Source organism: Lasioglossum baleicum, chromosome 6 (assembly GCF_051020765.1).
Source record: "Lasioglossum baleicum chromosome 6, iyLasBale1, whole genome shotgun sequence".
Lineage (NCBI taxonomy): Eukaryota > Metazoa > Arthropoda > Insecta > Hymenoptera > Halictidae > Lasioglossum > Lasioglossum baleicum.
Genome location: NC_134934.1, coordinates 10,295,763 through 10,320,850, shown reverse-complemented (window position 1 = coordinate 10,320,850; position 25,088 = coordinate 10,295,763). Strand labels below are relative to the sequence as shown.

The window sequence follows — 25,088 nt, the reverse complement described above, 5'->3', positions numbered from 1 at the left end:
TACAGTCGGTATTTCAATGATCTTCGAATTTCAACAAGAACGTAGCTGCTGCGTAAGCGGACAATGAAAACCTTCTGCGGAGGCAAACAGAATGTTCTTGCTTCTTTAACCTGTTCGCTACCACCGTCGCGAATATGCGACATCCACAATCTGACAGTTCGCTTAAAAACAGGACAATTGATTTTATGCTCTTCGTTGTTTAAAATCATTGTAGAATGCATCATTTTCAGAGAATCCGTGACTTTCTTCTGCTAAACTGTTTTAATAATTCAAAATTGTATGCAGTTCGTTGTTTAACGTCATAGAAGAATGCACAATTTTCATAGAATTTGTGACTTTCTTCTGCTAAACTGTTTTAATAATTCAAAATTTTATGCACTTCGTTGTTTCACATCATAGAAGAATGCACAATTTTCATAGAATCTGTGACTTTCTTCTGCTAAACTATTTTAATAATTCAAAATTGGGTACGTTGCATTTAATAAAACTTTCGAACAAGGACGGAAAGCAACGAAACAAATGCTGGTAGCGAACGTGTCAATCGGTTATAAAATGTTGGAAATGATACAGCAACGTTCGTAAATGCTGACGAATTTCAGCAGATTTCTTTCTGTACACGTAACAGAGTTTCGCTGGAGGCGCAGCAGGGACTTCGCGCTCGGCAGAGATAAAGAGCAGACTGTATTACGAAAATGATTCAATCCTTTTATTAACGGCTTAATCTTCGCAATGATTTGGACAATGCTTTGCTGTTCGAGACGTGTGTATGTATGTATATACGGCACGCAACATACCTAATCATTCACGGTTACGCTCGTGCTCGATGCTCTCGGTCGCAGCGCACACAAGTTCGCATCGCTTTTGTCTTACGGATCTCGAAGCGTTTTTTGCGTTTGCTTCTTGGCTTGGTTTTTCCTCTTTGTCAATTCGGTTTGGTTTTTCCTCTTTGTCAATTCGGTTTGGTTTTTCCTCTTTGTCAATTCGGTTTGGCTTTTCCTCTTTGTCAATTCGGTTTTGTCTTTGGTAATCGGGAGAATGAATTGTGGTCGGTGGTGTTCGGGTTCCGGGTGGCTTAATGGCTGACGCTCCGAGTACTCCTGTCGTCCGCGACGCTCAACGCTGGAGATTTCTGAAACGAGACGAGCGGAGACAGGTGTGAGACGATGTTTCACGGTCCGTTCACGGGATCGACGCACAGTGCTGCCGAACGCGAATCTAGCTGGACAAAAATAAAAAATCACATTTTCGCAGAAGAGCGCGAAACACATTGGGACTTCTTTCTAATGAAACGGTTGGTAGGGGTCAACGATCATTTACTCGAAGAAGTGTTGTAAAATGCTTTTAAAGCAGGTAGACAATAAGCTTTTGTTGTTTAACTGTTTCCTTTATCTCGATCGGCAATTTGTTAAGAAAGTATATTGACGTTTTCAGCGCACTGGTTCGATCTGATGTTACTAACTAAGCAATTTTGCAAATTACCACAAAATTTTCAACGTTTCGGTCTGTTTTTAGACCATTTTCAAGAAAAAATTTTTATATAATATTGCGTCTGTAAAAAATTATTAAATCAATGTATAATATGTAGACTGCGGATCTTTATGCATTTATGAAGAAATTGGTTCGGTGAAATATAAAACGGGAAAAGATTTAAAAAATTCAGGAATGCTGTAATGTTGTTTTTAACGTAACAAAGTCGTGAAGGGATCAAATAAATTTTTATATTATTCCTGCTTTCCACAATCAATGCAAAACATTTTTATTTTGCATAAAGATCCGCAGTCTAATAATATGTAATTAATGCTAGAATAATTTTGTCCAGCTAGATTCGCGACGTCCTACGGCGGGCACCATAAACATGAACGAATACGTACGACCCTCTCGATTATGTCCTCCGCGGCGTTCACTTTCGCGGGTCTCGCTGGAATTCCTTTCCTCGGCTCCTTGTCCATCTTATGAATCATCTTGTACACGCTCGAGTTCATCAGGTGGTCGTAGTTCGGCAGGGCGGTCTTCTCGTACTTCTTGAAGTTCACTCTGCCCGGATCGATCGATCAGCTCGTGTCACAGCGTTGTTTTTTTACTATGTCGGGCGATCAAGAAAGTTTTCACGCGATCGAACCGTTCGCTAGTCAATCAAAAGCGACGCTTTCGATGAGCAAACGAGAGAATATACATTTCTGTGTGCCAAAAAATGGCGCAAACTTTCTTGGCCGCCTGATAACTTGACTGCGGGTGTTTATGCGAAATGAGAATTGTCGAAATCGATCGTGCCGATCGAATGGATGAAGATGGAAGATGTTTTAATCATCTTGTAAGGTTGAAAATAATGTAACAATGTTTGATTCATTTTTGTCAGACACGCATAAAGTCCGCAGTCCGCTGATATAACCGACTTAATTATCACTAAACTGCAGATCTTTATGTATTTATAGCAAAATTGGGGAGGTGAAATTCAAAGTTGTAGGAAAATTTTAAAAATTGAAGGTGTCCTCCTATACTAACACATTACCAATCGGTGATTATTGCATAATTTTGGAAAATGTATGGTTCATGGCTAAACACTTTTTAATGGAACCTTGAATAGCAACAGCAATTTTCATTGTGAACTAACAAGTCACCCTCAATAACGTCATCAGATACTTTCATTGAAGATTGCAATGTAAAAGAACATTTCTATGCTTTCTTTTGGTCCGGTAGGTAAAGTGTTAAAATCATCAAGGGAAGAAATAATGCAGACAATTTTGATTCTGCATAAAGATCCGGCAATCTAATTATATCATTCTATTGTACGGTTCCCGGAGTATGTCCGACTTCGGAAGATGGATCGAGAAATTCGTGGCATGGCTCGATCATCGATGAATCATGAGAAAATTTCCCGGGCCTCGCTGAATGATCGCTTCGCGGTGAAGCAGGCGATGATTCAGGCAAGGCTCGCGGCTGATTTCGAGTGAAAGGAGGTAATTGAATCACGGATCGGATTCCGATTAGGGGACGGTGGTACTGTTTAGCTTACCCTAGGGCTCTGCCTCGAATAACTTCCGCCTGGGAAGATAGAACCTCGGCGATCATTTCGTCGTTGAAGAAATCGTTCGGACACCTCCATCTGCGGCCCAGAGTCAGCTCGACCTGCTTAGCCTGCGGCCACAGGTCCTGCGAGGATTTCCTTCCTTTCTGCTGCATTCTTTGCTGCAAGATGCCAGATCTAGCGTCATACTCCTGGTCCAGTGGGGAACAACACGCGGAGGGATCGAGGAATTCTCGCGCGACGAGGGTTACCACCAGAGGAATTCGCGTTTTCCTTGCAACGCAAACGGATAGAATCCCAACACCGTGCCTAGGGTACGCGTGCATACACGTGCGTGACACGGATACTTTCGCTTCGCGAACTATTGGCTTGGCAAGAAAGTAATTTCGGTATTTTGAGGTGGAATAAAAACCCACACCCCAAAATAACTAGGTAGAGCAGTGGACACAAGTTTAAGGACGCTCTAAAAAAGACGATAACTATTTTAATATTGTATTGGGTTGGCAAATAAGTTCGTTCGGTTTTTTACATTGGAATAAATCACAAAAACCGAACGAACTTATTATTTGCCAACCCAATACTATACGATTTTAACCCTTTGCACTCGAAGCAATTAGAATTCCAGAATCGAGATATTTGTTTCAACTCAGATCATTTTTGTTCTATGTAATCTTTTTTATATTGTGCACATTAGATTGAACCTGTTTTCTTGTATATATAACAGTTGAGCTTTTTACAATTTATAGAATACAGACAAATTTAATAATGTTAAAACTGTTCTGAATAATGCGCCTCAGACTCGCCATTTTTAGGAAGCTAGAGCAATTAGTTTACTACAGGCTGTGGAAAGAAATTTTTTCAGAAATTGCAATTGATCGGAATTGTTGAAAAAACACTAAAAGTTTTGTAGATCTTTGTCAATTACACATATCCTGAAAATGAGTGTTTTGACGACCTGTCGTTCAACGCGTGTCACTCTGCTGCTGGTACGAATGTGTGCGAATGTAGCCGTGGGTCAAGTGAAACTGCGAGAACGCGGCGGACCGCAAAGGGTTAAGGACTGGGGAGCTCAAGGGCAGCGATCGGTGGTTTCCAGGATCGGACAGTTTGCGCACGTTATCACCGGGGACGTTTAATGGATGGCTATTAATTCTTACGATGGGAGTTCGCGAAGAATATCTGGGGAGCGATAAAGAAAAAGAGAGAGAGAAAGAAATAGAAATCGGGGGTACGGTTCGAGCAACGATTACGGAGGAATCCACGGGGCAACATCGATGCGATTAAAACGTAGTAAATCGACGGGGTGGGCTGTGGACGGTACGAGAGACACGGGGTACACAAGATGATCACGCATTCCACATCGGTTTCCAGAATACCTGCAACTCCTGAATAACTTGATCTTTTGCCGAGAGATTTGGGTCGGGTTCGAAACTTCCTACAAGTTGTTCGACAATCGATAATTATCATCTGTGCGATAGAGACGGTCCGTTTTCTCGATAGATCGAGTCGCCGCGCGCCGCCGTCTCGTTGCGAACACACAACACACACACACACACTTTAAATCAGAACAACCTTTTTATGAATGGACCAAACGACTTGAATTTTTCTGTAAGGCTACAAGAATTAGTTTAGCAAATGAAGTGTAAAAAATATGTTGGAGAAATGCATTTGGACGGAATTGTGAAGAACAACAGTAAAAATTGATTTCTACAACTTTTTTAGCTGGGCCAACAACGAAAATTTAAAGGATGTGTCTGGTCATCTGGTATAAATTATATATGCTCTGAAAATTTCATTGAAATTGGTTAATTCGTTTGCGAATTATAAACGATCGAAAGTGGTAATTTCTAGTGTACCATAAAGTGGCAAGTTTTACCATTTTTGATCGTTTATAACTCGTAAACCAATTAAGCAATTTCAATGAAATTTTCAGAGTGTATATAATTTATACCAGTTGACAAAACACATTTTAAAAATGTTGTAAAAATCAAATTTTAGTATTGTTTTTCACAATTCCGACCAAATGCATTTTTTCAACTTATTTATTAGACATCATTTACTAAACTAATTCTTCTAGCTTTACAGAGAAATTGTTATTCTGATTTAAAGTGCGTGGAATCAGTTATGCTCCTTACTGTATACATATAGTATACATAGAAGAGCGGAGAAGAAATCGGCGCGCGGCATGGCGCATGGCGCGGCGATCGAAAGAAAGATAAGAAGAGATTTACCGTGAGACGGAGCCGGGCTCGGCGACTTGAGAACTTTCGTCTCGTACGAGACCACGAACTTCTTCACCCTGCTGCCCTCCTCGCTCTTCACCGACAGCGTACCCTCGAGCTCCTGCGTCTCGGTGTCCTCCTCGTCCTCCTCCACGGTCTGCTCGACCACGCGCTCGTGATGCTCCTCGTCGTAGTACGCCGTGTACGAGAAGTCCTCCGTGAAGTCGGTCTCCTCCGTCTCCTCCTCGTGCTCCACCTGCTCCTCGTGATCCTGCTCGCGCTCGTCCTCCGATTCCTTCGCCTCCTCTTCGGCCTCTAAACACCGGAACAATACATTCATACATTCGAGTCGATCACGTCATCGCGAAACCATGGGAAAGCGTGTCTAAATCCTGAAAAGGGTGGCAACGCTACCCCTCAATTCTTACGTCAATAATCATTTTCAACGTCTTTTTAAAGCTTCTTCAACCCTTTCAACACTCCAAGCTATTTCAACTCAGAAATCAATCATTTCTTCCGATCTAGAGTATTTTCATTTCACATACAGGGTTAACCACGAATTGTGACCAGTAGCAGCGCCCGCTCTAGCGGCTACGTCGCCCCGGACAAAAAGACACAATTGCCGCCCATTGAGAATATATATATTTTTTAAATAAAGGTACATACTTTTTATTTTCAATAAAAATCTAATAATTTTATTTAAATTTTAATAAAAGCAAATTTTCTATTAATTGAGTATTTAACACGTCAATATTTTTCTCACACTTACAGCCAAAATGGCGCCCCGGACAAATGTCCGGGTTGCCCGCCCCTAGAGCCTGGAGAGCCCCTGCCTGTAGAGATCGAAAATGTTTTCACGTGATTATAGCAAATTTTTCGTAGAAAAATATTAAGAAAGCAACTTTTTGCAATCTTTTTATGTTATGATGCTTACCTAATTCGCCTTGAAATTCTGTAACAAATGGACGTAGAAAAGTTATAGGTGTACATTTGCAAAAAATGTGGCGACTTTGAAAAATCACGAAGAAAAAGAGTTGACGAAAAATTTGCTACAATCACACGCGAAAGCTCTCTTGAAACCATGCTGCACCTGATAAAAACATTTTTGATCGGACTGCTAATAGCGGAGTGATCTCTGCAGGTCACGTTTCGTGGTTCACCTTGTAAATATGATTTTCTTCATTTGAGTAATTCATATAAGATGCAAACTTAGTAGCGCAAAGTTTGCCCTGCGACCACGATACAGATCGTTCTTGTGCTATCGACGGCTTAGCGTCATTTATTTGATGGAAAAACAGAAATCTATATAAATAAAAATCAAATGCTGTTCGTTGGTAAGCGCATCACTTAAGAACGGCTGGACCGATTTGGCTAATTCTTTTTGAAAAATGTTCGTATTAGTCCGAACTAGTAAATAAATAAATATTAATTGGGTTAAAGGCATAGACATATAGAGATAGACTGCGCGGCCTGAACGAAGCGCTGAAGTCCACAATGGCGGCGTGCGAGAGAGAGAGAGCATTAGCCGGGGTCCATAGCGCTCTCTTTCTATATGATGTGTCGACACATCAATTAGAAAGAGAGCGCTATGGACCCCGGCTAATGCTCTCTCTCTCACTCTTTGTACCGCGCGCCGCCATTGTGGGCTTCAACTCGCCCATAAGACGGCGCAGTCTATCTCTATATGTCTATGGTTAAAGGTGTCGATAGCGACATCTGTTGGCAGAAGAGTTAACTTCATGTTTTTCGAGATTGTACAACTTAGAGCCCGCCCACTCTGAACCGCAGGAAATCAAATCCGCGCTGTTTCCGCGCGATTTTCATCTTCGTACTGAGCTAAAACTTCGCCCCTCTCCTCCATATCCGCACGGTCGCCGCCTCATCCTGAACGACTGTCAATTTTGACGCGGTTCAAAACGCGCGATAAAAGATAACAAAATATGACATAGGACATCGGTTAAATTGCATTATCTCCATTCAGCCTTTCGAATTTACTTTCACGACTTGTTTCCTGGTAAATCTGGTAGTTAAATATGGAAAATGTGACGTGCCATGTTGTTCCCGACAACCACAGAGATATAACCGCAGGCTATAAATGCGAGAACGACGCAGAATCGATAGAGAGCTGGCGCTTGCGACACGCGCGCGGACCGGGCCATCCTTGGCACCGGTTCAAAAACCGAAATCTGTGAAATTCGAAAATATTCCCGCGGTAGAGAGCCGCACGTACCGATCGAGGCCAGCACCTCGGCGAGTACACGTCTCGAAGAGATGTAACGTTAGCCAGTGATCTTACCTCGCGAGGTCTTCGCGTTCTCGTTGGTGGCGCCGTTTTGCACGCCGCTCAGTTCCATGATTTTCTGCAGTTGCTCGGAGACGATTCTCAGGTGGCTCTCGATCTCGCTCGGTAGCTGTTTCAACGAGAGCAGCTGCCGTTGTACGTTCTCCAGCTGTTTTTCAAGGTCGATCTCCGTGCTGACCAGCTCCTTGATCTTCTCCCGGTCGACCTTCGACGCGATGTCTGCCATTTCCTTCTCGATCTTGTCGATCACCGTCTCCCTCGTCGATTGCTGGTTGCTGCACGGCTCCTCGTCGCGAACAGCTTCCGGTTCGGGAGTCGTGTGCTCGCCGGTCTCCTTTTCCGGGCTCTGCTCAGCTTCACTGCCCTCCGGTTTCAACGACTCCGCCTTTGATTGCGGACGCGAATCGACCTCGCGCTCTTGATCCGATCGGTAACCAGGCTCCGGCGTCGCCGACGGTGTCGCCTAAATTCAGAGAAACCGCTACAACACATACGAACACCGTGGACACCAAGCTCTCGGGACCATCGTTTGTTCGAACCAACCGAAATGCACACAGAAACTTTCCTTTTCGACCTCCGCTTTCGACTCTCCTACAATCGCATCGCCCTCGGCCACGGTAATCACTTCTTCGCGTAATGTCCAGATCTCACGAGGACCTCAAACAGACTCTGCCTTTTCCTTCGAGTCGAAAGTCTTCTCTATTTCAGCGATGTTTCAGTGCAAATATAGGCGGACGGCCAGCGACGGGTTGAGTGGTATGCTCATTTCGTTTAGGTTAACCACAAACAATCGTTCATGTTTTATTCACGTATCTATTAATAGCTTGAGCACTTCGCGGGCGATTACGATCGAGATTTCTAATAAAGAGAAATCGAATTTTGTTCCTGTTGCATCAATACTTCAGCATGAACTTCTAATTACTCGCATACAGTGTTTGCAATCTGAATACTTTAAGTTTACTGTCTCAAGCATAAACAATAGTGTCGATTATTTTATTGGATAAAAATTTATGTATGTTGGAGCGATATAAAGTTCCACATGTAACTAGTTTATGTACAGGGTGTAACAAAATTTCTCCAAACGTGTATGGAGCTGGCCAAGAAGATGGGCAATACTGCTATGACAATCTCTCGCCACCTTCAAACAATGGAATTTGCTCAAAAACTTGGAGCATGGGTGAATTCAAAATATTCAATAAAAAGTATTAATAAAAAACCCTACGAACTTATGTTACAACCCGATAATTCAGTTGCGACACGTAATTGAATTACTATTAATTGAAATACAATGTAATTCAATTACGTAATTGAATTAGCACAACTCTGCCCTGTACACAGTCGAGTGCCAGTAACTGAAGGTTAATTTCCTTTTCGTTACGCTGTTAGATAGCATCCAACTCTCGTTCCATCCTTTGTTCGTCGATATCAGATTTTTCTCCAAACCATAGACATATAGAGATAGACTGCGCGGCCTGAACGAAGCGCTGAAGCCCACAATGGCGGCGTGCGAGAGAGAGAGAGCATTAGCCGGGGTCCATAGCGCTCTCTTTCTAATTGATGTGTCGACACATCATATAGAAAGAGAGCGCTGTGGACCCCGGCTAATGCTCTCTCTCTCACTCTTTGTACCGCGCGCCGCCATTGTGGGCTTCAACTCGCCCATAAGACGGCGCAGTCTATCTCTATATGTCTATGCTCCAAACGAATCGAACTCCCACTCAACCCGTTACAAACTTCCGTTGCTTTCTAGAGAATTATCCACGACATAGAAATGACAATTATCGACTCTACCGGTTAACATCCACGAACATACTTCCTCGAGGCAGAAAATGAGAAAAGGAGATACTCACTGGTGCATTCGGGTTCGTTCCCGGAAAATCGGACGGGATATCGGGATAGATGGTCGTGTCCAAAGAGCTGCGTCCCAAAACAGCAGCTTCGATCGGTAGTCGTTTAGGGGTTTATCGAGATTCTGTGGCACTGGATGCAACCAGACATATGCATTTTATTCAGAACGTACTACGTACTTTTTCTTTCTTTTTTTTTCATTTCTCGACAATCCATTCGTGTGCGTACATTGACAGTGTGTGTGCGTGGTGTGAGAGACAGACATTGTACATGCATCGATCCGACAATTCGAGGAGTTCTACTCCGCGCTCGTTCAGACTAGACGCGGAATCAAGTCAGCTATGAGAATTACTGCGCTACGATTATACAACGCATACTTGCCGGACCGCGCGAAGGATCGATGTTATTGCTAATGTTAGAAACGAACAAGAAACACCCTTCGCTCTCGGCTCCCGGAGCAAGTACGGTTGCCTCTAGCTACGAGTAAACACGTTAACGGTTACACTGAACAAGAAGATACAACAACAACACACGTTACGAGCAACGAGCAACGTTTTGCAGCCCCGTTCCTATGCGTTTGAGGGCAGCCTGCAACCAGAGGTGGGCATTATTTGACGAAACAAATATTTCGAATAGTATATCATATTTTCGATTTGATTTTGCTCAAAGACAATAGTATTTTAATCAAGATCCACAAAATAAAATATTTCTATTTTAGCAATCAGAAACGCGAAATCAAATATTTTACTTTTTCCATCGTTATAATACTCTGAGAAACCGCATAAACATATACAGTCTATCCCAAAGAGGATTAGATTCTAAGATTAGATTCTAATAATTTAAGATTATAATCCTCTTTGGTCTATCCTACCGTTAAGAAACGATTTACACTCGCAAATGTATTGTGAATTCGAACCATTATTTTCAGCAATGATATAAATATAATTTCAATTTTAAAAAATTTAAATTGAACATAAATTGAAATACAAATAACACATCACTCAATAAGTCCCCGGTCTGACACATATATGGCAATATTGTTGACAGACCCACGTGATTTCCGGGTAGTACTAACCTTCAAACAGTACGTGTCAAAATTTCATGGCATTCTGACCGTTAGTTTAGAGGTTACAGTCGTTTTAGTGAGCCCAGTTTTGTAATTTTCAAGACAATGGATAGAAAGGAATTTCGTGTGTTGATTAAACACTGTTTTTTGATGGGGAAAAATACTGTTGAAGCCAAACAGTGACTTGATAAGCATTACGGGGACTCTGCACCAGGGAAATCAACTATTATTCACTGGTATGCTGAATTTAAACGCGGTCGCGTACAAGCACCGATGATGCTGAACGCTCTGGTCGCCGAAAATCGGCAGTTGTTCCGGAAAACATAAAAAATGTCCACAAAATAATTTTGCGTGAGATAGCTGACATCTTGAAGATATCAGAAGGCAGTGCCTTTACAATTTTACATGAAAATTTGGGCATGCGTTTGCTCACACCGGACCAGAAACAACAACGCGTCGACGATTCGGAGCGCGACGAAAACAATGGTTAAATTGGACGAATTACGCTTTGAATTGCTTCCCCACCCACCGTACTGTCCAGATTTGGCGCCCAGCGACTACTGGCTTTTCGCAGACATGAAAAAGATGCTCCAGGGGAAGAAATTTCGCTCAAATGAAGAAGTGATTGCCGAAACTGAGGCTTATTTTGAGAGCAAAGACAAATCGTTTTACGTAAAGGTCATCGAAAAGTTAGAGAAGCGTTAGAACGAATGCATCACTCTTGAAGGAGAGTACGTCGATGAATAAAGTGGAATTGCTAAAAAAAATTTGCTTTTCTTAGTTAGACTGGAGCCTTTATGAGTGATGTGTTACTTTCAATATTCTTCGAATAAAATACTATTTTTTAAAAAGAAAAATGACTGCCTCGAATGAATCATTTTATTTGAAATGACTGAAGTCTGAGAGCCTTAGTCCCGACGACCATCGGCTTCTCGCACACCTCTGGTGGATGATCGGTAAACCTGGGATTCCCCGTGCGACCGGTCACGCGATCAGGAATCGAGCGAGAATCGAGAGCGCCTCACTTGTACATGTAAAGCAAGATGATGGAGGTGCAGGGTACGAAGGCGTACGCCACCAGCCTGGTGAAATCGACGCCGATGCGGTTCGTCAGGCCCTCGTAGAGGATCGTCGGGACGAAAGACAACCTGCGACCGTCGCGGTCCACATCGAGGCTGGTGGCTTTCTTCTCGGCGATCGCGGCAGACTCGACGGTTCGACCGGTGAGTTTGTTCGGTAGGCGATCGAGGACAAAGTCTCGTAGAAGAGCGAACGCGCTCGGTTCGGAGACGCTGTTGCGGCAGGAGGATCTCGAGAGACGCCTGCTGCCGCGATGGAACACCTCGGTCGAGATGAAATCCTTCGAAGAGCGGACCAGCTCGGAGAACGAGTCGCGATCGTCTCGCGAATGCTGCGAAGCGAGCGAGGAATCGGAACTAGCTCGGAGGATTTGGGCACGGAGGTAGCCGACGATCAAGCCGAGCGACTCGAAGTGTTTCTTCAGGATGCGCTCGGCGTAGCGAGCTCGAGCGAGCAGCTTCCTCTTGGAGGAGACGGCGACGGAAGGAGGACGGGTCGCGGCGCGTGCGAACAGACACTTCTCCACGTAACGACCCTTCATTCTGATCATCGCGGAGCTCCTCCTCCGGTCGCGACGCGGCAAGTCTCTCGTTGATGAGACGCCCTTTAGATAGTTGATCAAGCGGACCACATTCCGCCAGAAGATTCGCTGGAAGTAGCGACCCTTCAGATAAAATCGCTTGCGGATCCGGCCGAAGCTGGGATTCAAAGCATCCACGGACCCACCCCGCTCGAGGTAAGCTAGAACGTCCGAGCGAAGACGAATCGCGACGAACGCGACGCTACGCGCGAGGATCTTCTCCGCGTAGCGGGTCCTTCGCCAGGAGACCTCCTTGCCCGCCACGAGCCTGTCGAACAGCTTGCTCGAGGAGAAGCTGTCCGGCTTCTCGATCAGCCCGTCGACCATCCGCCTCATCCAATTGTCCTCGCGCTTCAGGTACGTCTCGAGGTAACGACCCTTCACCCTGTACCTCGCCGATCTCTCGATGCTACCGCGGCGCGACGAATCTTCCAGCTGTTCGAAACCCCCCGACACATCCTCCGCAACGTCCCGCGGAGGGTAGTCTTTCAACGAGGACCTGACTCTGCTCGGTCTCCTCGGTTCCGAGAGGCTCTTTTTCCCGAAGAGACAGCGCCGGAAATAGTGGCCCCTCGTGTAGAACCCCTTCGGCTTTCGTTTGCTCGATGGCCGCCGTGTTATCGTCACGTTCTCCCTGCGTCTCGACGGCTGCGCCGGCGCAACCTCCGAGCACAACACCACCAGAGCTTCCGGCTCGACGGACTCGACCAATTCCGGTGAAGCCGAGGAGAACGACTTCGAGGAGAACTGCTCGAGCTGCTCGAGAGGACACGCAGAGCACGACTCGTCCTCGAGAGAACTCGCGGGAACGATCGTCTGCTCGATCAGCGCCACCGTTTCGCAACCGGCCATGATTACCTCGGGGGTCCGGGGCTCCGGGGTCTTTCGCTCTTCCGGCTTGAGCAAGCCCTTCTCCAGAAGACGGTCGGTCACGCTCCTCTTCTTCTGCTTCGTGATCACCACACGGTAGGACTCGACCTCGACCTCCTCGACCGGATCCTCCTCCTTCTTGCGCGGCTGCGGTATCGGTCGCTGCGGCTTCTGCAGGAAGACCGAGGTGCGTTTCAGCTGTTCCACCAACGGCGGCTCCGCTGTCGCGATGTTCTGCAACTCCTCGATCACCTTCGACTGCCTCAACACCGTCGCACGCGGCCGCAGCTTCTTGAAGTTCACCCTGGAACGCGACCGTACGGATCAGTTGCAGATTCATCGTAAAAAGCAAATAGAAACAAGCAAAACCTGTTAGAGCATCTGGAAGTGAAATGCTGTGGAATACAGCGGGTGTACAAGTTGGTACAGTTCTGAACAAATTTCTGTTAGAAAGGAAACAAAAATGTGATCGACGTTCAGTAGAAAAAGAAATAATTTAGTTTTTCACATTTTTCAACCGAAAAGCACTTCTGTCTTTTATTAAAAATTAATAGGATTCTGTTTTTGAATGCTTGCGGAAGTTCGTACTCGCTATTCAGGGACCTCAAGTTGTTTTTTAAAAAGGAGTCCAGCAGCTTATAGAACTTTGAAAGACATTTGTAGAACATGGTGGTGTGACTGTACTTATGTATAATTAATTGACAAGACTGTTATTTTAAAACGTGCCTAATAGCTTATGTTTTATTTTCTGAATCGGACACGAGCTTTCGGATTGGATGATTGTATAGATAAGGATTTCGATTGAATTTACACTCGACTGGTGACTCAGAGTCCCCACTAAAGAATGGTTTCCCATTGTTCAAAATATTGTTTGCAATATTAAATATGTTGGAATCTAACCAAAGCTCCGTGCGGTGTTTACAAAAGTTACTATTTACGTATTATCATACTATAATGTTTGTTTACCAAGCGAAAGAACCGTTACACCGAGATTCTCCGTCGAACCTTTATTTTTGACATTTTACCACGGCGTTTGTTTTCGATATGAAACGTCGCAATACCGTCGGAAATTTACTACGTCTCTGTTATAATCTCATCAAAATGTAAAATAAAAATAAAAATCATTCTCGAAAGGAGTACGAATACTTTATACACCCACTGCATATGAAACGATTCAAACATATGAAACGTTAATCGATTCACCGAACACGGTCGATCAGCTCGAGCGTTTCGTTCGGGTGAAAGCGGTTTTAGCGTGAACAAACAAGGTGAAACAGGGGAAACGATAGGAACGACGGATCTCTACCCCAAAACACCCTTCTCGTCGAGAAGCTCCTCTTCCTCGAGAATCAACTGAGCGATCTCGTCGTCCGTAAGATTCTGATTAGGCACGATCTCGCTGTTCTCGTCTTTTGGCTTGTCCGGGAGCGGTTCCACTTCTGGCTTGGCTTCCTCCGTGGTCGTCTCCTCGTACGTGGTCTCCTCGTACTGCTCGATCACCGTCTCCTCCTTCAAGATCTGCTCCGGGAATACCGGCGGCAGTTCCGCTAGCTAACAAACGAACCAGCTGCTCATCAACGGTCTCGTCGAAACTGGGTTTCGACTAGGCAAGGACCGAGAGTGCTCGAGATTATTCTTAACCCGTTACTCTATGCCCTAATTCAGGGTTTACCGAACTGTGCTTCGCGGGAAACTATCAAGCTTCTACATTAATTTCAAGTATGAATAATTCATTACGTTCATGATTATGTGTCATCGCTAGACCGCGGATTTTATGCATTTGTGACGAAAATGGGCACGCACAGCTTAAAGCAGTGGCCATATAAAAAAGATTTAAGAACACCAGTGTCTAAGTTCCAACTTAATAAGGAAATTATGCTAAATAAACAATTTTATTTGGCTCCTGTATCTTCCAATCATTGCGGACATTTTTTATTTGATTCCTGTCTCTTGCAATCATTGCAGACATTTTTTATTTTACAGTCTGGCCATTAGAAAGCGGATCTTTATGCAAAATAAACATTGTCTACCTGCATTGCAACAAACTGGAGCGGAATAGAAATGTATTTTCTTTCTTTTAATACGTTTAACCGTTCGAAAATAATATAACAGCTCTTTCAAAGTTACCGTTCGAAATTACGCCTACTCATTTTCGTCATAAACGCGTCAAATCCGCTGTCTCCGTCAAAATTCAAGTGCTCCATCCCAGAAAAAGTTTTTGTGAAACCCTGCCCTAATTGAGCGTCGCGCGCGCGCGAATGAGATCGTGTTGTCAATTCGAACGGGACCCGCTTTGTTTGTTTATCGCGATCGGACAACAACGATCTCGTCGCAGCTGCGTGATTTTCGGCTCGCGAGGGAGGATAGATCTCCAATCTTATGTTTGTCGAGTTAGGGGATCGAGCAACGAGCACAGCGCGAACAGCGCGAACAGCTGACGAGAAAGAGTACATACGGGAATCTTGTACGGGACGATGTTGTCGTCGGACAGCCCCTCCAGAGCCTTATGTGGATCTCCTTCTCTGCGGCAAGAATCGCGTCGATTAATGGCTGAATCGATGGGAGAAGCGACTTCGCTTTTACCTTGGCGTTCGATCGTGTTTTTACGTTTTCGCGCGGAGAAGAGAGAGCCGAATACTTTGGAATTGGGAGCGGGCGACGACGATTTTAACTCGGTTTTGTCGGCGAGCCTGGCCGACTACGAGCCGGTTCACGCGCGAAACGGTAATGAGTGGGATCGGGGAACAAACGCGCGACGAGTAAATGCCAGCAATAAAATCGCCGACCAATGATAAACAGATTTCATTCTGGGTCACCTATTTATAAGTGTTGCAATCCCGTTGCCTCACGTTGCCCGTAACGCCGGGATACTCTGGCCCCGACGTATTATTATAATATACGAAGCCGTACAGGGCCACCGCGACCACATTCTCGAAGATCGTCAATCCGCGGAAACGAAATATTCCGGCGTGTCGTCTCGGTCGAATATCGGTTAAATTATTCGTCGAGAACACGCGATGGAATTTTATATTTGCGACGCTCCGCGGTCGTATACGACGGACGTCGTAGATAAATTGGTGATATAGTCGCACGGGTGAATCATCCGAGAAAATTCTCTCTCGCGAGCTAAAGTAGTTCAAGTTAAGCTTCACGGTCCAAGCGGACCGATGCGCAACGTGTCGTTGACATTGGGACGAGAGGATCGTCGTTGTTGTTGCGTCACTATCGATTCGGCGAACAGCTTCCGGTAGCTCCTCTCGACAATCATTCAGAATTCCCGAGGACATTGTTTGCGGTTTCGAAGTTACTCACCGCTGTATACCCAGAGCGAAATTATTGCCTGCTCGCATCAACTCTTCGTGCGCCTGACCGTGGGTCAAGCTGCCGATCGGCTGGTCGTTTAATCTGACCACGACGTCGCCGACCTTCAAACCCATGCATTCTGCGAGACTCCCCTCTGTCACCTGCCAAACACGTTTCATTTACGTTCGAAGCTGTTTCATCGTAAACTATTGAAAAACTATTTGGAACGATCAAACAACGGGGAATAGTTGAATGGGTCTTTCTTCGTCTTCTCTCCTTCACATTGCCCTCGTTCGTTTTTCGGTTTTTTCACCGTTCTTGGCATTATAGTTTTAACAATTTTTTCAATTATCTTGTTGGAGTTACTTTTTGTAGTCCTGTCAGTCTCATAAATTCAGTAATTAAATCGGGATTTTGGTTCTAGGTCAAAATTGATCCTCGAAATTAACGCTTTTTGGTATTCAGAACGAAAGGTTTAAATTTCTTTTAATTATACATAAAGCTTTTCTTCGAATATAAAATTTTCGATGTCCGCAACGAATGAAACAGTCTCATAAATTCGGTAATTAAATCGGGATTTGATTCTAAATCAAAATAGATCTCCGAAATTAACGATCAACTGATTTCTGGTATATTCAGAACGAAATTATATAAAGTTTTTCTTCGAATATAAAATTTTCGATGCCCGCAACTAATGAAACAGTCTCATGAATTCGGTAATTGAATCGAGATTTAATTCTAGGTCAAAATAGATCTTCGAAATTAATAATTTACTGCTTTTTGGTATTCAGAACAAAATGGTCAAGTTTCTCTTAATTATACATAAAGTTTTTCTTTGAATATAAAATTGTCGATGTCCGCAACTAATGAAACAGTCTGTAGAACGTATGTTTGAAACGCGGGTAAATTCAAACTATGAAACTCGTTTAAAATCTCGCAAGAATTCCCGCGTACCTCGCGCAATCGATAACGTAGAGCCTGTCACGAGAAGACGAAAAAATCCCCACTTTACCGATGCGACACCGGCCCCGGATAGCATGCAACCAGCCGAGCTAGTGCGCATTCATGCGGCCGCCGGTCAGGGTAACGCGGTGTTGTTAGTTTTTGAAAGTATCTGCGACGTCGTAACACGATCCAGGTTCGAAACTGTGTGTTCACCGCGAAAATCTTTGGTTACAACAAAGAACGCCACATGTCATAATCTCAAAAATTTGAGTTTATGCATTAATTAAGTTATATGTCTGTGATATGGCCGTGAAAAACGCCGCATGTCACATTTTTAAAAAATTTCAGTTCATGCATTTAATTCAGATTTATAGTATAGAGAGGATTACGTCTGTATCAGAACAAAAGCCATGAAAACAAATTCGAAAGGCTGAAAAAAATAATGCAATTTAACTGATGTCCTACAGTAGCGGCCAAACGTTTAGGACGACTATCTTTCCAGTAGATTATCGCATTTTATTAGAGATGCTAAACGTCTAATAGTTCCCAATTGCTCGCAAGTGTCAAAGGTGAAGATCTTAATCCAAACTACACCGTAGGAACACTCAAGCACGGTGGTGGTTGTGTAATGGTGTGGGCATCGTTCTCGCGAAACGGTCCAGGACCATGTAATTCGAAAAATTAATGGCATTATGGACAGGTTTCAATATCTGGACACTAGGAAAGAGGCTATGATACCTTATGCACGTGAATATTTTAAAGAAATTATTGTTACTTCTATTGACTTTTTTCATAAATATGTATGTTTTAATTTAATGTCCGCAGCAAATACAGCATTGAAAGATTCATGCGCATTTTGCCAAACGCTGTTTATGTTTTGAAAGACTCTAGGTTGTTTGTAGATAGAGTGCGGATATATGTGTAAATATTAAGAACAATTGAGGATTGTTCGACGTTTAACATCTCTAATAAAACACGATAATCTACTGAAAAGATAGTCGTCTTAAACTTCTGTCTGCTACTGTATGTCAAAGCATTAGTGGTCAGAACTTCAAACGGCAATACATATCTCGAAAGTGAAAGTATATGACATGCGGCGTTCTTCCCGACAATCGCAGAAATATCAATGAAGAATACACTCGGAACAAAGTGAGATCGATGATGAACGGAGAAGTACGTACCCTGATGACAGTCAGTGGCTGCGGGAAGTCGCTCCCGCCCGCCAAACGAAATCCCCATGGTGTGTTGTCGAATTTCGTGAACTTGATGCTGATAGCCATGGTGTTCTACATCTGTAAAATCGCATGATCGCGAAAAAGCCCATGGTAACGTATACAGTCACGACGATTCTATCTCCGGCGGATTATCCGCGATCCCGACGGTGGGGATTCGATTCGATTCGAATCGAACCGATTATGTAACGCGAGAGAATCGGAATTGGGTGCGGGCTTAAGTTACGAGGTTTATTTACGAGCTTGTGTTTCCTCGAATCACAAACGCACTAAATACCGCGCGCGTGGCGCTCCCGAGCCGCGCTATTCGAACCCGGGAGCCTCGATCTTGGCGCACGATCGATGGATCGCGCGATTTCGCGGTCATCCGCCTCTCTCGCGCGGCGGCTTCCGACTCTTTTTTTTTTTATTCCGTTGCAGCTATAACACTCGGAGAGGAGTTTATATTTCACGCTGCTCGGAAATAGAAGTGATTCGAATTCGACGGACGAAGGACGAATTTGCGAAATGAGATTTTTCGTACTCGAGGGCTATGCTTTTTCGGGAGATCGGTTCTCGACTGCGGTGTATCGCGGCGAGAACGCTGTTTCTATCGAGGGGATCGATGGCAAAAGATCATAAAAGAGAAGCGAGAGCAAAAAGGCGATGGTACGCGGCGGCGGCCGCGAGGAATTCATAGTATGTACGCGGAAGTGGCCGCACGCGTCGCACGAAACGAATATAGTCGAGCGGTGCGCGAATTTTCTCAATGATTTCGGCTCTATCCATCTCTTTCTCTCTTTACTTCATTCTATCTCTCTCGCTTTCTTGCTCTTTCTCTTACTCTCTCTCTCTCTTGCCGTCGGTTACTCCTGATTACTTGCCAGTAAGTATCGGCGCGAGGGATCGTCGCGGGGGAACGATGCACCAGGACAATTGCACAGGGTAATTTGCACACACCGAGGGAAAAAATTACTGTGTCACAAGAATCATCGAGCGCGAAACACCGAGTCGGATCGGTTACGGCGGAAACGGACCCAATCGTACGAACCGGCCGACTCTCGAACACGCACGAAACGGTGTCACGATAAAGTTTGCCAGAAGGCGATCGCAACTGCCGTCTCGAACGCCACAAATACACGACCCCTTCTCCCCCCAGCAACCCTCCTCTAATGCTCCCTTTGCTATCCAATCGGAAAACAGCAGGAAGCAGGCTCGATCTATTTACTGATCGATTTATTTAGATTCGGGTCCTCGATTTCCTCCTCGTCCTACCAACGGATACGTTTCGCTTCGCCATACCGCGCCTCTTGCCCGCGCCGATCAACGTTCATCCCGTCGCACCAGTGGTCCCAAATCGCCAAAACCTCGAGACGCTCCTGGATTTCATGGATAATTCGTGATTGAAAGTCTTCGGAGCCGTTCACCCCGATTCCGAACTAATTTCATAAACCAGAATGTCCGATCCAACATGGCGGACAAGTATTTAAAAGAACATTATTTGATTTCCAAAAAATTGGTAATACGATGTTCCAACAGGGTCGACCTTCTCCCTAGCTAACGCTGGAGAACAAGTTGTCCCGCGATCGTAAAACGTACGTGTTCGAACTGTAAAGGGACTAGCAGCAATAGAATCCGAATCCGTAATAAAAAATATCACGTTCCATTTGAAAAATGTAACTTCCGGTCTCAATCACCTATTTCCGGCCGAAACCGGAAGTTAGAAATATCACCATTTGATACAGCGCATCTGATTTATAAAAGAAACACTTTGAATTTTTGAAAATAACCTATTTTCTAGATTATAAATGGGTGGTAGGGGTGGTCTGAGACAAACCCCGGAATATGTATAATATAACCGCATATAAAACTATATACTAATTATGTAATGTTACGCGTCGCGTTTAAAAAGAAATAATTGATCAAGAAGGGACTTAATATCCTGATAAGAAACACTGCACTGTACATTATACCATTATAACGACGTAATTTTATTTGTTTTTCAATATTTATCTATGTTCCACCAATCCGACCATCTTGAAACTTTTTTATACGTTAGATAAGCAACAGAACATTGTTCTTGAATTTTTTGGAAGTGATCACTCGAAGGGTTGCTTGCAATTCCCACCCCTAAAAAATTTAACGATTTTTTTCTACCCTTAATAATTTGATCACGATGGTGAGAAAAATGTATGATATGAAGGAGGTAAGTTCGAGTATTTTCGTTTTTTTCTTATCTGAATATCTTAATTAACAACCGAGGAAAAAAATGATACAGTTAAGGGTATTTACCCTCATATCATCCTTATACGAAGGGTTAGCGACTTAAAATTTTACGGGGTTATCTTTCAACCTAAAGCTAACCTAAAACCATTGTTTTCCACATAATATCAATAAAAATTGTGGGTGGGGCCGCTGGACCAATCTTAGTCTGCTAGGCCCAAGTAAAAGGAACAAATAAACAGCATCCAGAACATAGTCTTAAATAATTCCTCTGTAATTCCACGATTAAATTGCATATAGACACTGTGCATCGTTATGTTCGGTCACGTATTACAGAATACGTATACTCCGACAACTATCTCTAGCAGAAGATCGTTCGGATTTACACCATTAAGAACTATATTATCCTAATGTCCCAAATAGTGAAACAATTCGGCGCGAACGCTTCAGGTTTTCGGTTTCTTCGCTCCGGACGGACCGTCTTGCTCGTCCGCTTGGAAAATCGTCTTCGGTTGTGTCTTCTTATACGCCGGGGCGATCCAGTATGGATTCTCTTCGGCCACTTTAGCGTATTTCAGGATCGCCTCTCGAGGATCTTGATCGTCCTCTATCCTCTTGCTCAGACCTAAATTACGGATTACATAGGAGCTGAGCGTTCCTCCGGAGGAGGCGACTCTTCCTCCCTGACCGGACGTGATCGGTAGATCCGGTCTTCGCGACTTCACCGGGTCCAAGCGATCCTTCTCCATCTGCTTGCGCACGGATTTCGGTCTGTCTTGTCTGAACAGCGGGAGAGCGTGCGGCGTGATGATCTGCTGCGTGGACATAACCTCGATATGCTTCTGTTTCATGTGCGTCTTCACCACGCACAGTTTCGCTCCCCTCAAACTCTTCTTCGAGTCGTAGTAGACTTTCACGATTCCGTTTCCGCAGCCGACGAACACCTGATTCAACTTCGGGTGCCACAGCGTTTTAATCACGTGCGAGTTTGTCACGTCTATCTCGTTGACCAACTCGAACGTCTTCGTGTCGTAGAACAACACTCTACCCGTGCTCTGGCCCCTGTTCAACGACTCTCCAGTGATCACGATCGAGTCGTCCGGATTGAACATACAGTCGGTCGTGTCGTAGCGAGAGTACAGGTTCTCAGCCGAGAAAACTGGAGATTTGAACGCTCTCAAGTCCCAAAGTTTCAGCGTATCGTCGCAGCTTCTCGTTGCCAGCATGTGTCCAAGATACGAGAAGCTCAAGCTCGATATCTCGCAACCTTGCGCGTGGGCGTTTCTCTGGATTAACGACGGATTCACAAAATTCTTCCTGTGATCCCACATCTGTATCGAACCGTCCACGCAACCGCAAGCAACCACTGTGCCCTCGCGACTGTAACCGCAAGTGGTTGGAATAGTTTTCACACCGTTCTGCGCCCTGCATTTGATCAGATATTTGTGAGCACGTGGCCTGTACAAGATCCATATCCTGCAGGTGCTGTCTTGCGAACAGGTCATGTATTCTTCCTTCGTGAAAGGGTGCCAACAGCCACAGTTCAATCCTGCTGTGTGACCCTTCGTACGTGCCATGTCTGTTATGTACTGATCACCTTTCACCGTTTCACACTTCTCAAAACCATCGCGGTCCAGAACTTTCGCTTGCGCCGAACCTGAAATTACTAATATCACGTCGCCAGTCATAGAATACTGCAAACATTTGATAGGATGGTTCTCGCAAGGCTGCAAAGTTCTGAAACTCCTCATCGACGAATCCATACCAGCAAAGTCCCAGAAACAGACATCGTAATCAATAGAACCCGATGCCAATCTCGCTCCAGAGGGATCCGCCGCAATAGCTGTCACTGCTTTCGTTCCGTGTGTCATCGCTACTTCGTGGTTGCATGGAATCTTATCTCGTAACTCAGTTTCCTCTGTATCGGACTCCTCCTCTTCTTCGTCACTCTCATCCTCGTTTTCCTTAGTTTTCGATGTTTTCTCCGATGATAGCGTGCTTTGAAGATCGGTGGGAATCGGAGGTCCAATTAAATCATCCTCGTCCTCATCCTCATCCTCGCTATCTTCCTCATTTTTGTTGTCGATCTTAGGTTCTTCCTCCGTGGACTTATCTGCAACTTCTGTGCTTTTCTTATCTTTCTTGTTGCCAGCCACTTTGCTGCTGTGAATAGTTTTCGTAATGTTGTCTAGCATTTCCTGCACGTCAAACGATTTGGCTTTTTTACCAAAGCCAGTTATTCCCATAATTTCCTTCAAGTTATGCGTCTCCTCCTCGTCCTCCGGCTTGATCTCGTTCATCTTGATTACATTCGATTCTGGTAATTTCTTACCGAATGTGCCGAATCCGGAGATCACATTTTCTCTGTTCTGAGAAGCTTGCTGCTGATTTAAATCCTTGCTGATTTTTCCAAACGTTATCACCTTTTTTGTAGTCATGTTTCCTGGTTATCTGCAATGTTTTATAAACACGATGTTAAACATAATGATTTCGTTCGTTATCTGTAGACTTCGGATCTTATGCATTTATAACGAAAATGAGCAAGTGCAATTTAAAACAGTGAAAATATTGAAAGACTTTACGAGTATTAATATATTATTTTCACCACATTAAAATTATTAATGAAGAACGTAAATTTATATTTAAATAGCTCCTGCATCTTGCAATTGATGCAGAAACTTTTTGCTTTGCATAAACATCCGGAGTCTAGTTATCGATAATACGGTCACTTCTATCTAGAAGAAAAGAATTACTGAATATTTTACTGAGAATAGCTAAACAGAAATGCAACATGTAAACATATATAGAGGTTATGTTACCTTGTTTACTTCAGTCCGCTATAATACTTCGAGTATCAACCAATCAGTTCGTACAATTCAACACTCTGCCGTGTTGACATTTTACAGTGAGCTAAAGTGTATTTACGTTCATCACAATATCCGTTCGAGATGTTTCTGTTATTCGTATAATTCGATAGTAACCAGCGACAGCGACAGACAGGCGACAGAAGAAAGACAAAGAGCCAGTACGAAGATCGGGTCAGATCGGGTACCTTGGTCGCCCTGCTAATTTCCCGCCTACTACTTTCCCCCCAGTACTTCCCCACTTTCGGACGTAGACGTAGACACGGCCCTGACGAAACTCGCGCATGCACGCGAAAAGCGCCAACAACAAACAATCCCATCACTGGTCTGGCACAGTCTGGCATGGTAGTAACCCTTTCTTATTAATAGGCACGAATGATTTTTACCGTTTTCGCCATTACATGTGATACAAGTCCCGGCAAGATTTATTTGCTTTGCAATATCTGAAAACAGCGCCGTTCGACGTTGTGGCAAAATTCTCAAAAACTTTGTAGATTTCAACAGCAACATCTGGTGCCGATTTGCTGACACTAAACAGGTGAAACACTAGAGTTGAACGACAGATGGCATCTCCACTTCAATTACAATTAATTATGAAAATTTCATATTTATGTTTATTAATATTGTACTGATAAAGATAATTGTAGATATACATCTATATAATAAATAAAAATCAAATGCTGTATGTTGGTAAGCGCATAGTGAGAATGCGAATTATCACGAAACCATATCGATTATTATTGAATGTTACATTTTCCGCCATATTTCAGACGATGTTTTGGCACAGACGAGATACTATTAAAGACTGCCAGCCCCTGTGTTATTCAGCGGGACCGGTAACCGGGCGCGGGGATAACGTGGAACTTACAGTGATCTGAAATACCACATCGCTAAAAGTTCTACCAACGACGAGATACTCGTCAAGTAGAAGAAGAATGATATAGTATTTACCCATTCTGTAATTGCCTTATAATATTATCACCGACGAAATACTAGCCCGTCTCTTTACCTAAATAGAACCAGACGATATATGACATTGTTCACGCCCGGGGCAAATCAGCTTGGATAATACATATACATATTTTGATCTGAAGGAAGGTAAAATTGCAAAATGTTGTGAAAGACAATAGGTATAGGAATATCGATCAATGTCGATCGCCGTGGTGTTCACCTCTGGTCCACCTCTGGTCCACCTCTGGTTCCTCCGGTCCTCCTGGCGCTCCTGGTCCTGCAGCACGTCCGCTCACGCCGGTCCCCCCGCCCCGACTGACTGACTGACGGAGAGCTCTCGCCGAGCTCGAGCGGCGCCCCCCACTCCGCCGAATATCGATCGATGTCGATCGCCGTGGTGTTCACCTCTGGTCCACCTCTGGTTCCTCCGGTCCTCCTGGCGCTCCTGGTCCCGCAGCACGTCCGCTCACGCCGGTCCCCCCGCCCCGACTGACTGACTGACGGAGAGCTCTCGCCGAGCTCGAGCGGCGCCCCCCACTCCGCCGAATATCGATCAATGTCGATCGCCGTGGTGTTCACCTCTGGTCCACCTCTGGTC

At 44.4% G+C, this 25,088-nt stretch overlaps 2 protein-coding genes across 8 annotated transcripts; both read right to left on the bottom strand.

Moving 5' to 3' along the window:
- Window positions 1-476: 476 nt before the first annotated feature.
- Window positions 477-25,088, bottom strand: LOC143210028 (uncharacterized). Of its 7 annotated transcripts, XM_076426456.1 has the most exons (12): window positions 19,337-20,787; window positions 18,423-18,533; window positions 16,306-16,457; window positions 15,449-15,515; window positions 14,300-14,544; window positions 12,982-13,297; window positions 7,544-8,012; window positions 5,257-5,562; window positions 4,402-4,460; window positions 3,014-3,186; window positions 1,872-2,034; window positions 666-1,129 (listed from the first exon to the last, which is right to left on the bottom strand). In XM_076426456.1, the coding sequence occupies exons 2-12, from the start codon at window positions 18,519-18,521 to the stop codon at window positions 1,073-1,075; spliced, it is 2,106 nt and encodes a 701-aa protein (XP_076282571.1). In that variant the 5' UTR covers window positions 18,522-18,533; window positions 19,337-20,787; the 3' UTR covers window positions 666-1,072. The 7 variants fall into 7 exon arrangements, 5 of the variants coding, with proteins under 5 accessions (XP_076282572.1, XP_076282571.1, XP_076282570.1 ...); XM_076426457.1 differs by lacking the exon at window positions 1,872-2,034 and having other exon boundaries at window positions 477-1,129; XR_013009177.1 differs by lacking the exons at window positions 1,872-2,034; window positions 4,402-4,460.
- On the bottom strand, window positions 20,931-24,665 carry LOC143210032 (gastrulation defective protein 1 homolog). The gene is made up of 2 exons (XM_076426469.1): window positions 23,495-24,665; window positions 20,931-23,126 (listed from the first exon to the last, which is right to left on the bottom strand). Exon 2 carries the CDS (start codon window positions 23,111-23,113, stop codon window positions 21,122-21,124), a length of 1,992 nt encoding a protein of 663 aa, XP_076282584.1. The 5' UTR covers window positions 23,114-23,126; window positions 23,495-24,665; the 3' UTR covers window positions 20,931-21,121.

Excerpts from the sequence above, each read along its gene's own strand:
- LOC143210028 (XM_076426455.1), bottom strand. The coding sequence starts at position 18,521 with ATGGCTATCAGCATCAAGTTCACGAAATTCGACAACACACCATGGGGA. Across the intron at positions 16,458-18,422 it reads AGCCACTGACTGTCATCAGG|GTGACAGAGGGGAGTCTCGC; the intron begins GTACGTACTTCT and ends CGTGTTTGGCAG. Across the intron at positions 13,298-14,299 it reads GACGAGAAGGGTGTTTTGGG|GGTGAACTTCAAGAAGCTGC; the intron begins GTAGAGATCCGT and ends GTCGCGTTCCAG.
- LOC143210032 (XM_076426469.1), bottom strand. The coding sequence starts at position 23,113 with ATGACTACAAAAAAGGTGATAACGTTTGGAAAAATCAGCAAGGATTTA.